The 14,221-nt window shown below is 42.0% G+C and overlaps 1 protein-coding gene across 2 annotated transcripts in view; it reads left to right on the top strand.

Annotated features, from left to right (window-relative positions):
- LOC124612871 overlaps positions 1 to 14,221 on the top strand; it is a 480,199-nt gene that overhangs the window by 453,490 nt on the left and 12,488 nt on the right. For both annotated transcript variants that reach the window (XM_047141307.1, XM_047141306.1), the window contains exon 5: positions 9,282 to 9,302. In XM_047141307.1, the coding sequence (XP_046997263.1) occupies positions 9,282 to 9,302 (21 nt within the window). The remainder of the gene's footprint in view (positions 1 to 9,281; positions 9,303 to 14,221) is intronic.

Here is a 14,221-nt window from a genome sequence, read left to right on the forward strand (position 1 = left end):
GCTTATACCTCCAGATAGCCAGCTTTTCAGCAAATATCTTCCAGTATGGCTTCTTAATTAAGGCATTGCTACACGTCTCTGCAGAGCGCATTCAAACTCTGATTCGTTGCTGTCTCTTTCTCACATGGTTAGCTACCTTTACAAAGTGGCTATAGACTTTTCTGGAGACTAGAAATCTACTCTGTATAAAACAGCATGGATTTCGAAAAAGACGCTCGTGTGAAACCCAGCTCGCGCTATTCGTCCACGAGACTCAGAGGGCCATAGACATGGGTTCCCAGGTAGATGCCGTGTTTCTAGACTTCCGCAAAGCGTTCGATACAGTTCCCCACCGTCGTTTAATGACAAAAGTAAGAGCATATGGACTATCCGACCAATTGTGTGAATGGATTGAAGAGTTCCTAGATAACAGAACGAAGAATGTCATTCTCAATGGACAGAAGTCTTCCGAAGTAAGAGTGATTCCAGGTGTGCCGCATGGGAGTGTCGTAGGACCGATTCTATTCATAATATACATAAATGATCTTGTGGATAACATCGGGGGTTCACTGAGGCTTTTTGTGGATAAAGCTGTGGTATATCGAGAGGTTCGAACAATGGAAAATTGTACTGAAATGCAGGAGGAGCTACAACGAATTGACGCATGGTGCAAGAAATGGCAATTGAATCGCAATGTAGACAAGTGTAATGTGCTGCGAATACATAGAAAGAAATATCCTTTATCATTTAGCTACAATATAGAAGGTCAGCAACTGGAAGCAGTTAATTCCATAAATTATCTGCTTGTAGGCATTAGGAGTGATTTGAAATGGAATGACCATATAAAATTAATCGTCGGTCAAGCTGAGATTCATTGGAAGAATCCTAAGGAAATGCAATCCGAAAACAAAGGAAGTAGGTTACTGCACACTTAGTGGCCCAGTGCTTTAATATTGCTCACCGGTGTGGGACCCGTAACAGACAGGGTTGACAGAAGAGATAGAGAAGATCCAACGAAGAGCGGCGCGCTTCGTTACAGGATCATTTAGCAATCGCGAAAGCGTTACGGAGATGATAGATGAACTCCAGTGGAAGACTCTGCAAGAGACACGCTCAGTAGCTCGGTACGGGCTTTTGTTGAAGTTTCGAGAACAAACCTTCACTGAGGAGTCAAGCAGTATATTGCTCCCTTCTACGTATATCTCGCGAAGAGACCATGAGGATAAAATCAGAGAGATTAGAGCCCACACAGAGGCATACCGACAATCTCTATTTCCACGAAAAATACGTGACTGGAATAGAAGGGAGAACCGATAGAGGTACTCAAAGTACCCTCCGCCACACAGCGTCAGGTGACTTGCAGAGTATGGATGAAAATGTAGATGACATATTCATTAGGAAGTGAGAGTTGTTTCCTTTCTTTGTGTTAGCTTTCTTCTTTATTCTAGAAACCGTTTCGGAAATCTGTAGAAGCATTCTACACCAACGAAAAGGGTTATGACAAGCCGGAGGCACTTGTGCTAAAGGTAGGAGCAAAAATTCCGCTGTAATACTGAGAAACGATACGACATCCAAGCAGAATATCTTTATGGGTTTCATTAGGGAGAGCGACTGGTTACTGAGTCGGATACAAGAGAGGTGCCGCCTTTCTTGCAAAGACCCGCCTTTGTACCTGGCGGCATTGTGCTCCTGAAAGTAAAATTAGTCCCAGTCGGTAACAAAAGCGGGAGGCACTTTTTTGTAGCAAGCCTCTCCGTAAAGAACGGGCAATGTTTTATAGCAGCACGAGGTGATGACGTACCAAGTCGCGCCTCACGGCTACTGTAAGCCCTCCAGAAAGACCTCTCCAGATGTTCTCGGTTTTGGTAAATGACCTGTTACTTCTTTGTAGAGTATTACTGCAGCAGGAACTGTCAAACGAAAGTAACCGAGAAATGAGTTTGTCTTTCGATAACTTATTATCCACAAAATCATTCAATTCGAAATGGATTATCTGTTCCGATCGGGCTTTATAGCTCAAATTGAGTATTTATGACATCGGATGAACGTCACAGGCAGTGTAAATTGGACAAGGACTCGAAATCAGAGGTCTGTCAGCCACAAAGAGTTTTCTCTCCAGCAAGGCTATCTGAATATGCGAGTTGGGCAACCTTACAACTTCATCTGCGCCACCTTACAACTTCACCTTATCACAGCATCAGAGCTCTCGGTGTTGTGGTTTGGCGTTGTGGGGTTATCACGACATCTAAATCAGTAATCGGAAAGCCAAATGGTAAACACCATACAGAGAACGGAAGCAGGAAGAAGCAATATATCTCTTGACCTGATTTAAGACTGATCCTCCCGAAATGTCACATGTGTTGCCCTCTATAGTAGAATCCCTCGATGCCTCAGAACAAGTCGTAAAAACAGGTCCTTTCTTCTTGTCAACTTGTGCCACAAACTTCTGTTCTCCCCAATTCTATTCAATACATGCTCATTAGTTATGTGATCTACCCATCTAATCTTCAGCATTCTTCTGTAGCACCATATTTCGAAAGTACCTATTCTCTTCTTGTCCAAACTATTTATCGTCCATGTTTCACTTCTATACATGGCTACACTCCATACAAATACTTTCAGAAACGACTTCCTGACACTTAAATCTATACTCGATGTTGAAAAATTTCTCTTCTTCAGAAACGCTTTCTTTGCCATTGCCAGTCTACATTTTATATCCGCCCTACATCGACCATCATCACTTATTTTGCTCCCCAAATAGCAAAACTCCGTTACAACTTTAAGTGTCTCATTTCCTAATCTAATCCCCTCAGCATCAGCCGACTTAATTCGACTACATTCCATTAACCTCGTTTTGCTTGTGTTGATGTTCATTTTATATCCTCCTTTCAAGACACTGTCCATTCCTTTCAACGGCTCTGTCTCTGACAGAATTACATGGTCATCGGCGAAACTCAAAGTTTTTATTTCCTCTCCATGGATTTTAATAACTACTCCGAAATTTTCTTTTGTTTCCTTTACTGCTTGCTCAATATACAGATTGAATAACATCGTGGAGAGGCTGCAACCCTGTCTCACTCCCTTCCCAACCGCTGCTTCCCTTTCATGCCCCTCGACTCTTATAACTGCCATCTGGTTTCTGTACAAATTGTAAATAGCCTTTCGCTCCCTGTATTTTACCCCTGCCATATTTAGAATTTGAAAGAGAGTATTCCAGTCAACCTTGTCAAAAACTTTCTCTAAGTCTACAAATGCCAGAAACGTAGGTTTGCCTTTCTTTAATCTACTTTATAACATCTGTCATAGGGTCAGTATTGTCTCATGTGTTCCAACATTTCTACGGAATCTAAACTGATTTTCCCCGTTGTCGGCTTCTACTAGTTTTTCCATTCGTCTGTAAAGAATTCGCGTTAGTATTTTGCAGCTGTGACTTATTAAACTGATAGTTCGGTAATTTTCTCATCTGGCAACTCCTGCTTTCTTTGGGATTGGAATTAATATATTCGTCTTGAAGTCTGAGGGTATTTCGCCTGTCTCATACATCTCGCTCAGCAGATGGTAGAGTTTTGTCAGGACTGGCTCTCCCAAGACCGTCAGTAGGTCCGATGGAATGTTGTCGACTCCCGGGGTCTTGTTTCGACTTAGGTCTTTCAGTGTTCTGTCAAACTCTTCACGCAGTATCGTATCTCCCATTTCACCTTCATCTACATCCTCTTCCATTTCCATAATATTGTCCTCAAGTACATCGCCGTTGTATAGACCCTCTATATACTCCTTCCACCTTTCTGCTTTCCCTTCTTTGCTTAGAACTGGGTTTCCATCTGAGCTCTTGGTATTCATACAAGTGGCTCACTTTTCTGCAAAGGTCTGTTTAATTTTCCTGTAGGCAGTATCTATCTTACCCCTACTGAGATAGGCCTCTACATCCTTACATTTGTCCTCAAGCCATCCCTGCTTAGCTATTTTGCACTTCCTGTCAATCTCATTTTTGAGACGTTAGTTTTTCTTTTTGCCTGATGGATTTACTGCGATTTTATATTTTCTCCTTTCATCAATTAAATTCAATATTTCTTCTGTTACTCAACGATTTCTGCTAGACCTCGTCTTTTTACCCACTTGATCCTCAGCTGCCTTCACTACCTCATCCCTCAAAGCTACCTATTATTCCTCTACTGTATTTCTTTCCCCCATTCCTGCCAATTGTTCCTTTATGCTCTACCTGGAACTCTGTACAACCTCTGGTTCTTTCAGTTTATCCAGGTCCCATCTCCTTAAATTCCCACCTTTTTGCAGTTTCTTCAGTTTTAATCTACAGTTCATAACCAATAGATTGTGCTCAGAGTCCACATCTGCCCCTGGAAATGTCTTACAATTTAAAATCTGGTACCTAAATCTCTGTCTTTCCATTATATAATGTATCTGAAACCTTTTATTATCTCCGGGGTTGTTCCATGTATACAACCTTCTTTCATGATCCTTGAACCAAATGTTAGCTTTGATTAAGTTATGCTCTGTGCAAAATTCTGCCAGACGCCTTCCTCTCTCATTTCTTACCCCCAATCCATATTCACCTACTATGTTTCCATCTCTCCCTTTTCCTACTCCCGAATTCCAGTCACCCATGACTGAATTCTCGTCTCCCTTCACCTTCACTACCTGAATAATTTCATTTATCTCATCATACATTTCATCAATTTCCTCTTCATCTGCAGAGATAGTTGGCATATAAAGTTGTAGTACTGTAGTAGGCATGGGCTTCGTGTCTATCTTGACCACAATAATGCGTTCACTATATTGTTTATCGTAGCTTTCCCGCACTCCTATTCTTTTATTCATTATTAAACCTACTCCTGCATTACCCCTATTTGATTTTGTATTTATAACCCTGTATTCACCTGACCAAAAGTCTTGTTTCTCCTGCCACCGAACTTCAAAAATTCCATCTATATCTAACTTTAACCTATCCATTTCCCTCCTTAAATTTTCTAACCAACCTGCGCGATAATGGGATCTGGCATTCCACGCTCCGATCAGTAGAACGCCAGTTTGCTTTCTCCTGATAATGTCGGCCGAAGTGGCCGTGAGGTTAAAGGCGCTGCAGTCTGGAACCTCAAGACCGCTACGAACGCAAGTTCGAATCCTGCCTCGGGAATGGATGTTTGTGATGTCCTTAGGCTAGTTAGGTTTAACTAGTTCTAAGTCATAGGGGACTAATGACCTCAGCAGCTGAGTCCCATAGTGCTCAGAGCCATTTGAACCATTTCTCCTGATAACGACGTCCTCATGAGTAGTCCCCGCCCGGAGAGCCGAAAGGGTGACTATTTTACCTCCGGAGTATTTTACCCAAGGGGACGCTATCATCAATTAACCATACAGTAAAGCAGCATGCCCTCGGAAAAAATTACGCCTGCAGTTTACCCTTGATTTCAGCCGTTCGCAGTACCAGCACAGCAAGGCCGTTTTGTCAGTGTTAGAAGGCCAGATCAGTCAATCTTCCAGAGTGTGGCCCCTGCAACTACTGAAAAGGCTCCTGCCCCTCTTCAGGAACCACACGTTTGTCTGGTCTCTCAACAGATACCCCTCCGTTGTGCCGTTGTGGTTGCACCTACGCTACGGCCATCTGTATCGCTGAGGCACGCAAGCCGCCCCCCCCCCCCCCCCCACCAACGGCAAGTTCCGTGGTTCATGGGGGGGGGGGGGGGGGGAGGAAAGAAAGTTTAAAGATCCGTGAATTATGAGATCATTACCGATGGATCAGTATCAGAGTATGGAAGAATGGGAAAGCAAAATTGACGTGATTTTTCAGCAACATATTCCTAGCATTTGCATGAAGAGATCAGAGAAAATTACGAGCAGTCTGAATGTGGACGGCCGGTAGCATACTCCAAACGCCGTCGTTCAGAATAGAACCCCAGTGTTTTATCACTGCATCGATACAGCAATATTGTTGATAACATATACGTAACGAGTATTCAGTGCATTAAAACATGGGGTAAACCTGGGAGAGGCGACACATGCGGCACCCCTCGTAGTTTTGGCTAACCCAGACTGAGTCTGTGTGTGTCGACAATGCATTTGCTTAGAGGACACCGAGATATTATTGAAAGTATTTACGTTTGGCTCGACGAAGTTGTACATAAGCCTTTGGAGGATAACTCAGGTAAGTGTATAAATATCCCTTCAAAACCTTTCTCAGCGTCACGACTGCTTCTTAGTGTATGCTAAATAGTCTGATTTTTCGATAATTTTGAGTAGTTGTATTAACATTTAAGTTCTATTATGCATGTTCTCATTCTAGTGTGGCCATCTTGTCTACTGAGGTCATGAATTTATAAGCTGCGGTGTCTCTCCCCTACAGATAATTATGCCAGACATTGTTTCGTTAGCGATGCTTTCCGCATAAATCAAATAAAAGTTTTAAATAAGTAAAAACATTTCTGTTTTGTTTGTTTTTTCGTTCAAATGACTTAGCACGCACGTTAAGATACCATTGATATGGAAGACGATACAAAAAAACCACAAAAAGTATTCCTAGATATCTGTAAGGAGTGCGGAGAATTATATCTGAAAACAGCAAAAAATGATAGATTATATTGCACAGCTTGTACGTGTTGGTTACACGAAGACTGCATAATTTTTGACATATTTTATATCGATTGTTGCTGTGAAAATAGAAAGAAAACAAAAGGAACTAAGCATGTAACTCTTACGCTTTGGTTTTTTATTTAATATTTCACCGGAATTAATGGAATGTATTAACTCGAAGTAAGTGGATTACCTGCCTTAGTTTTAAACTATCAGTAAGTAAACTATTTATCTAAATCAATGAACACTTAGATATGAAAGTAAGATATTAAAATCTGTTGTTAACAGTTCATAGTTTTTTCTTCACTCCACAACGTATTTGTAACCATAACTACTTTGTTTTTAAGTCAAAACTTTATATATATATCGACCAAACACAGGAGTTATGCTGTTTTTAGCAACCAGCACATCACTCATGGCGTAGGTGATAGACGCTGCAATGCAAAGTTATTTTCATAGTCAAATATTACGTTTAAATGTTACATTGAAAAAAGTCAAAAAAATTATATAGCATAGACGACTTCGTGTTTAGTCGTACAAAAATAAATTTAACTAAATGTGCACAGGTGCACCATCTCTACCGGATTTACTCTGCAGCCCCGTCGACAGTTATCGTTGCTTAGTTCGTACAAAGACTTAATCTATTTACGATGTTTCCTTTGCGTCCCTTCTTAGAAGGATAATGAATGACAATATGTTTACTGACTGCGGGTTACTAAGAAAACCATCAACGTGTCTACCAGTATCGCCGATTTTGTTAAGATTACTAAAACGTAACGGATGTTGTTAACTGGACTTACAACGAAACCACACAGTTTCACACATATTTCATTTAGCGATACAGAACCTCTTACCGAAAGAGCATCTTCTTACCCTGGGTAATCCTTTATATTAATTTTCATTCGTGTTCCCTGAAATACTAATTTCTAAAATCTTTCTCCCAAACAGACCCGCAGATCCTAAATGCATAACCATCTCTTAAAACGTATTTGTGGCGGACTGAAATTATATTCTTCATTTAATTACCATAAATTTTACGGTGAAAATAATGTTATATAATTTATATTGTTTAAAACTGTCCTAATCAAACAGTATTTTATTTTTAAATATTCCTGTTTCATCAATACATCTCAAGCTGCCAGATGTTTGATCATACTGCGTAGGCTTTAAGGGTCTGTATTCACGTACTTGGTGATGCTTGTTTTATGGAAAATAGGCCGTGGTTTCAGACGAGTTTCAGAGCTTAAAATTTCGTTTCCTAATTCTGGAAGTTCCTTCACAGACGGTGAGGGTACAGTGTTTACATACTCTGCCCAGTCACATTAATGTGATTATCTGTCAAACGCCTGAATAACCACCTTTATCAGCTAGACGTGACGGAAGAGAGTCACTGGGTTTCTAGAAGGAACTTATAGGGATGTGGAGCAATGCTGACTCAAGTGCCGCGTCCAGCTGCGCTAGGATTCTCAGTTAACGATCCATGGCCCGAACAGCACGATTGAGATGATCCCACAGATTCTCGATTGGATTTAAATCTGGGTAGTTTTATGGGCAGGAGAGTACGGCCAACTCATCCTGGCGTTCTTCGAACTACACACGTACACTGCGAGCTGTGTGACACATTCCATTATTCTGCTGGTAGATGCCATGTTGCCGAGGAGAAACAAACTAATTTGTATGGTTGGAAGTAGTTCCCGAAGATAGTTGCATACTTGTGCTGAATCACTGTGCATTCCAGAATGACTAGATTACCTCGGCAATTCCGCCAAAACGTTCCCCAGACCATAACTATTTCACGGTGCTTGTTTTCAGACATTTCACTCTCTGCATGCCAGCTGCCATCTGTTCGACTGAGCGTTGGAACCTGTCACCACTCAGTGAACTTTCAGTTACGGTATTGGCGAGCAAATTCCAGCCTTGCTGATGATCGGCAGTCAACTTGGGTGCATGAATCAGTTGCCCACTGTGGAGACCCATTCGCAGCAGTGTTCGCTGAAGCGTCGTCGAGGAGAGGCTACCAGCAGCCCCTTGGCTTACGTAGGCGGTCAGCTGCTCATCAATTGCAAATGTATTAGCCTGCCCACATTTCCGCACCTATAGTTCAGCCATGTCATCTATGGCGCACGGTACCCTACATCTGGTTTGGCGCCAGCCTCAGATAGCACCATTTTTTAATGCACGGAATACTTAAGCCACGGCGGTACGTATACAATTTAAAGTTTCCGCCCTTGAATCGAAACTGAGTGATAATGCCCTTTTGGATGTCAAATAAGTTGTTCCATTTCCGCGTTACGACAACGACTGCACAGTTTGCCGCGTTTCCCCCACACCCCCGCCACCCAACGCCCCGACACCACGGTTTATATAGCCTCCAATGCTAGTGCTGCCACCTGCCACTTGTAAGGTTTTATTGCATGTTGACGTCGGACACAGTTGGAGGTCTCATTAATGTGACTGGATCGTGTATAAACAGTTCGGTTTGAGTTGCTCGTTTAAGTTTGAAAATAAACTAACGACGTCTTTACATACCGTGAGGCTACCTTTTACAGTTGGAAAACGAAACCCTAAGCACTGTGGCGTTCCTTAGACCATGGCCTTGTACACATCAAAAATGAATCAGAAAGGATGTCACAATTCACTTGATGCAGCCTAATACATATGTAGTTTAAGGCTAACAGGTAGATTACACTTTACTGAAATTTTTCTCTTTGTTTCAGGAGCCGACAACCCTCTTCCTAGTAAGTATTCACATTTAATTCATATTTTTTGTCATTTTCATCCATTTTGTTACACAGGTATTCTCTTTAATTTAAACCTTTTCTTCTCTCAAGGGCGTTCGAATGAGATATACATGCCTCTCTTTTTGTCTGATGATAGAAGTTAATATTACGCTCTTTGCCTCTTCCTTTCGTAATTTTCAATATTAGAACATTTCTACATCATATCAAGGTGCCGAAGGAGCTATGAAAACAGAATGAAATTTCTATCTCGGAAGTTTGTTGTTTTTAAATACAGCTATTAATTTAGGTTAATGATGTACATGATGGCATTGCGAATGGGGATGGGCGTTATTAGCCGGGTGCGTCGCACATCATGTGGTGAACGAAAGCTACTAAATATTCAAAGCATTGCTTGTCATTTCCTTCACATTTCAGCTTAAAATTCAATTATAAGGTTTCTAGTTAACTGGAATTCGATATTACAGTCTTTATCTGTTATAAGACTGGACCGAGACATTTTTCACTAAAAGAAACCTATTAGTATCAAACGCAGGATTTAATTAAAGTAGGAAATTTCTAAGAACGTTCACCTGGGGCACAGGACTGCATGAAGTGAATCATAGACTATAGGAAACCGAACGATAAGAGAATTGAAATGTTTGGTTTAGGATGATAGAGAAGGAGCCCGGAGATTATGGTTTGCTAAGCAGTGAGCGGGTTATCAGCAGGGTAGGCGAGGAAAGAAAGTTTTGGAAAACAGTGACTAAGTGAGTGGACGGGATGCAAAGTATACGTTAAGATATCAGAGAATGACTTTCACGCGACTAGAGGGACACGTAGAGGACAAAAGCTGTACTGACAAGAAGAGATTTTTATATATTCGACACACAACCGAGGACGTTGTGTTTAATTGCTACTCCGAGCGGAAGTGTTTGGTATAGGAAATCGTGGAGGTCTTCATCAAATAAGCCAGAAGATCGATGATCCAAAAAATTATTCTGGTCGTAGTAAAGAATATTCAAAGTCTGAACGTGAAAATAAGCGAGATGAAACCATTTCTACTTACACCATAATGCAGCTATGAAATTTTCATTATGATCGGTACTCGCCATAGTATTTCTCCTTCGCAATACGAAGTGGCTGATGATTTATCACACTGAAAGAAGGTGTAAGTATGTGGCAGATGATTTCAAGACAAAAAACAGTTGATGACACTGTCCTATCGACTGTACACAGGCAAGAGTTGAATCATCTGGTCGGCGAGGAATGGACTGTGCCATTACTTTTGTTCGAGGGTCTTTGGAAAGTACTGAAAGGGCTTCAGTCTCAAAGGGACATACCCTGGAACAGGATAGACACACCAGGAAAAAGTATTGCAGTTCTACATTCCCGTAGCTGTGTCGGGAAAGAAGTAGAGCTCCAAGTGCTACTACAATGCACTGAAGCTCAAAACGTTACACGTACCAGACGCTGACTAAGGCCAGGGATAAGCTCAGCCGATATTTTTGAAAGTACCTGACGGTGTTAAGAAGGGACAGATGAATTACAGCTGGTGGCGGCGTATTTTTTGCTATCAGAAGTAGTTTATCTTAAAGCGATTGAAGTAGACACTATGAGTTCACGTTATACTTGGCAACTGTAATAATCTAATAACTGGCTCATTTTACCGAGCCCCTCCGCCCCCCCCGCCCCCGCCCCCGGCCCCACCGCTCGCCTAAGATGAATCAGTTGCTGGACAGATCAAAGAAAACTCGTCTTATCAAATAGGTATCCCCACTCATGCAATTTTAATGATGATTTCCTTCAATCTGCCCTTTATATGAAAATTTATGCTCAAAGCCGGTGGTGGGCATAAAGCATCGACATAAATTGAACTAAATGCTTTCTCCATCAATTATTTTGAACAGTTGGTACGGGAGCCCACTCGAAGGGTAAATGTTCGTGGAAGCATACTTGACCACTTAGCAACAAATATTCCAGAGAAAACTGGAAGCACCTTGATGGATACAGGGGTTAGTGGCAACAAGGTGCTGTAGCGAGACTGACGACCGCCATATCCAAATCCACTAAAGAGAAAAACAAAATATGTGTTTGAAAAAAGCAGAAAAGATGCATTGGGCGCCTTCCTCAGTGACAGTCTCCACTCCATCCCAACTAACTACACTGACGGTAAAAAATCGCAACACAGGAAAGTAATCAGTGTAAAGTAATAAAATTTCGGGAGTAAATATGACTAGGTAACAGATTTAAGTGATCGACATTGTAAGATTACAGGTCAATGTAAGTGCGAGATACGCCATTGCACATGTGAAATGCTGGTACATTAATTACCGGTGTAGCTGCCAGAATGCAAGCTCCTATGCATTTTGTTGTACAGGTGCCGGATGTCAGTTTGTGGGATGGAGTTCCATGCCCGTTGCTCCTGATCGAACAATAAAGGAATCGCTAATGCTGGTTGTAGATAACACTGGAGTTGTCGTTCTGTGATGTCCTTTATGTGCTCCATCGAAACAGATCTAGTGATGAGCAGCCCAAGGCAGTATCTTGGCACTGTTGAGCATGTTGGGTTGTAACAGTGGTATGTGGGCGATCATTATCCTCTTGGAAAACATCTCCTGGAATGCTGTTCGTGAATGGCAGTATAAAGCGTCCAATCAGCAGACTCACGCACAAATTTGCAGTCAGGGTGCTTGAGATAACCAGGAGAGTTCTCCTGCTTTAATATGCAATTGCGTCCCAGACCGTAAATTTAATTGTGGCTCCTTTGTCATTAACACACAGACTGTTTGGTTGCAGAACCTCAACTGGCTTCCATCATACCGGCAGACAGCCATCACTTGCACCAACGCAGAACCAACTTTCATACGAAAACACAACAGACCTTCACCCTGCCTGTGACGAACTCTCGCTTGACGCCACTGAAGCCGCAAATTGCGATGATTTCGGTTCAGCTAAATGCACGTCACAGAGATTCCGGCTCGGAGCCGTTCTGGAAGTAACAAATTTGTAAGACTTCGTAGTGTCACAGTGGTGCCAATGCTGCTCGAACTGCTGCTACAGATGTAGTACCATGCGCCAGAGCCATAAGCCAAACAGGATGGTCTCCCTTCGGTAGCGCCACATGGCCGTCCGGAGCAATGTCTTCTTGCGACCGTACAATCTAGTGACCACCGTTGTCACCAATCATGTACAATGGCTACGTTCCTCCCAAGTCTTTCTGCAGTATCACGGAAAGAAAATCCAACGTTTCCTAGCCCTATTACACGGCTCTGTTCAAACTGAGTGGCGTGCTGATAATGGCGTCTTTGTCACCCTGGAGACATTCTTGACTAACATCTACTATCTAAGTTCAAAATGAAGGGCAGCTAACGCTCACGACCCTCATAACGCGTATTTAAAACGAACTTGGGTTGCATCCTCATAGTGGCGCTAGTAGTGCCACTCTTATGAGACTGGCGTGAAACTGGAAAAGAAATCATCTTTCACATTTAGAAACACACCTATCCACTTTCTAGTACGCAACACGACTCCTTCTTGGTGCTGCGATTTTTTTTCTTTCGCAATATGTAAGTGCAGATCGGATGTGGTTAAATTCAAAGAAATAGTATGGCGGCAATTGAGAGATTAATAAAAGATGATACTGATCCTTTATGGTACACAATACAAAGCACAACGCCGTAGCAGATACAACGATAAAGGCATGCCAAATTTAAAAGAACAAAAAAATTCGAAGATTTGTGTTGTTTTAATAAAGCTGGAAACTGAGCACGAACTTCCATGCGAGATGGTTTTAATAGCTTCCTCAACCAAACTCTGTCACTAAATAGTGAAAAAGTCCAAACAGATTCTTGGCATATGTAAAGTACCCCTGCGGCATGGCGCAATTAATACCTTCGCCGTTCGATAGCAATGGTAATATTCCCGATAACAGCGCCACTAAAGCGGAATCGTTAAACACAATTTTCCAAACTCCTTCCCCACAGAAGACGAAGAAAAATGGTAAAATGTTCTGACATCCGGATCAAGAACAGCTGCCAACAAGAGTAAATAGACATTCTCGGTATAGCGAAGCAGCTTAAACCTCATAGTAAAGGCTAATATTCCGGAAATCAGAGTATGCTAATTCAATAGCACCATACTAAAAAATCACATGCAGCCGCTCACACCACGACAGCTCCACACCAAAAGACTTGAAATTGGTACACGTGCACCAATACTCAGGAGCGTAAATAGGAGTTAATGGTTCAAATGGGTCTGAGCACAATGGGGTTTAACATCTGACGTCATCAGTCCCCTAGAACTTAGAACTACTTAAACCTTACCAACCTAAGGACATCACACACATCAATGCCCGAGACAGGTTTCGAACCAGCGACCGTATCGGTCGAGCGGTTCCAGTCCGAAGCGCCAAGAACATCTCGATGAATTATCTCGAGAGTAACTGCCTATTGACACACAGCACGAATTGAGATTATTTCGTTTTTGTGAAACACAAATAGCTGTTTGTACGCACGAAATAGTGAATGCCATTGACAGGCGATCTCAAACTGATTCCATTTTTCTAGATTTCCCGAAGACTGTTGACATCATTGCTCACGAAAGACTTAAAAACAAACTGCGCGCCTATGGAGTATCGTCACAGTTGTGCGACTAAATTCGTTATACCCGGTCGCAAAGGTCACAGATCATATTAACTGTTTGATAATCACCGGGTGAAACAACGTTCCCCAAGGAAGTGTCATAGGCCGTCTGCTGCTTCTAATCTATATAAGTTATTTAGGAGACTATCGAGGCAACCCTCTTAGAACGTTTGCAGACGATTCTGTCTTTTACCGTCTAGTAAACTCATCAGAAGATCAAACCCAATTTCAAAATGAGTTAGACATGTTATACTTCTGTCGCGAACAGTGACATTTGTCTATGAATGAGGAAATGTG

The sequence above is a fragment of the Schistocerca americana genome, chromosome 4 (genome assembly GCF_021461395.2).
Source record: "Schistocerca americana isolate TAMUIC-IGC-003095 chromosome 4, iqSchAmer2.1, whole genome shotgun sequence".
In the NCBI taxonomy this organism is placed as follows: Eukaryota; Metazoa; Arthropoda; class Insecta; order Orthoptera; family Acrididae; genus Schistocerca; species Schistocerca americana.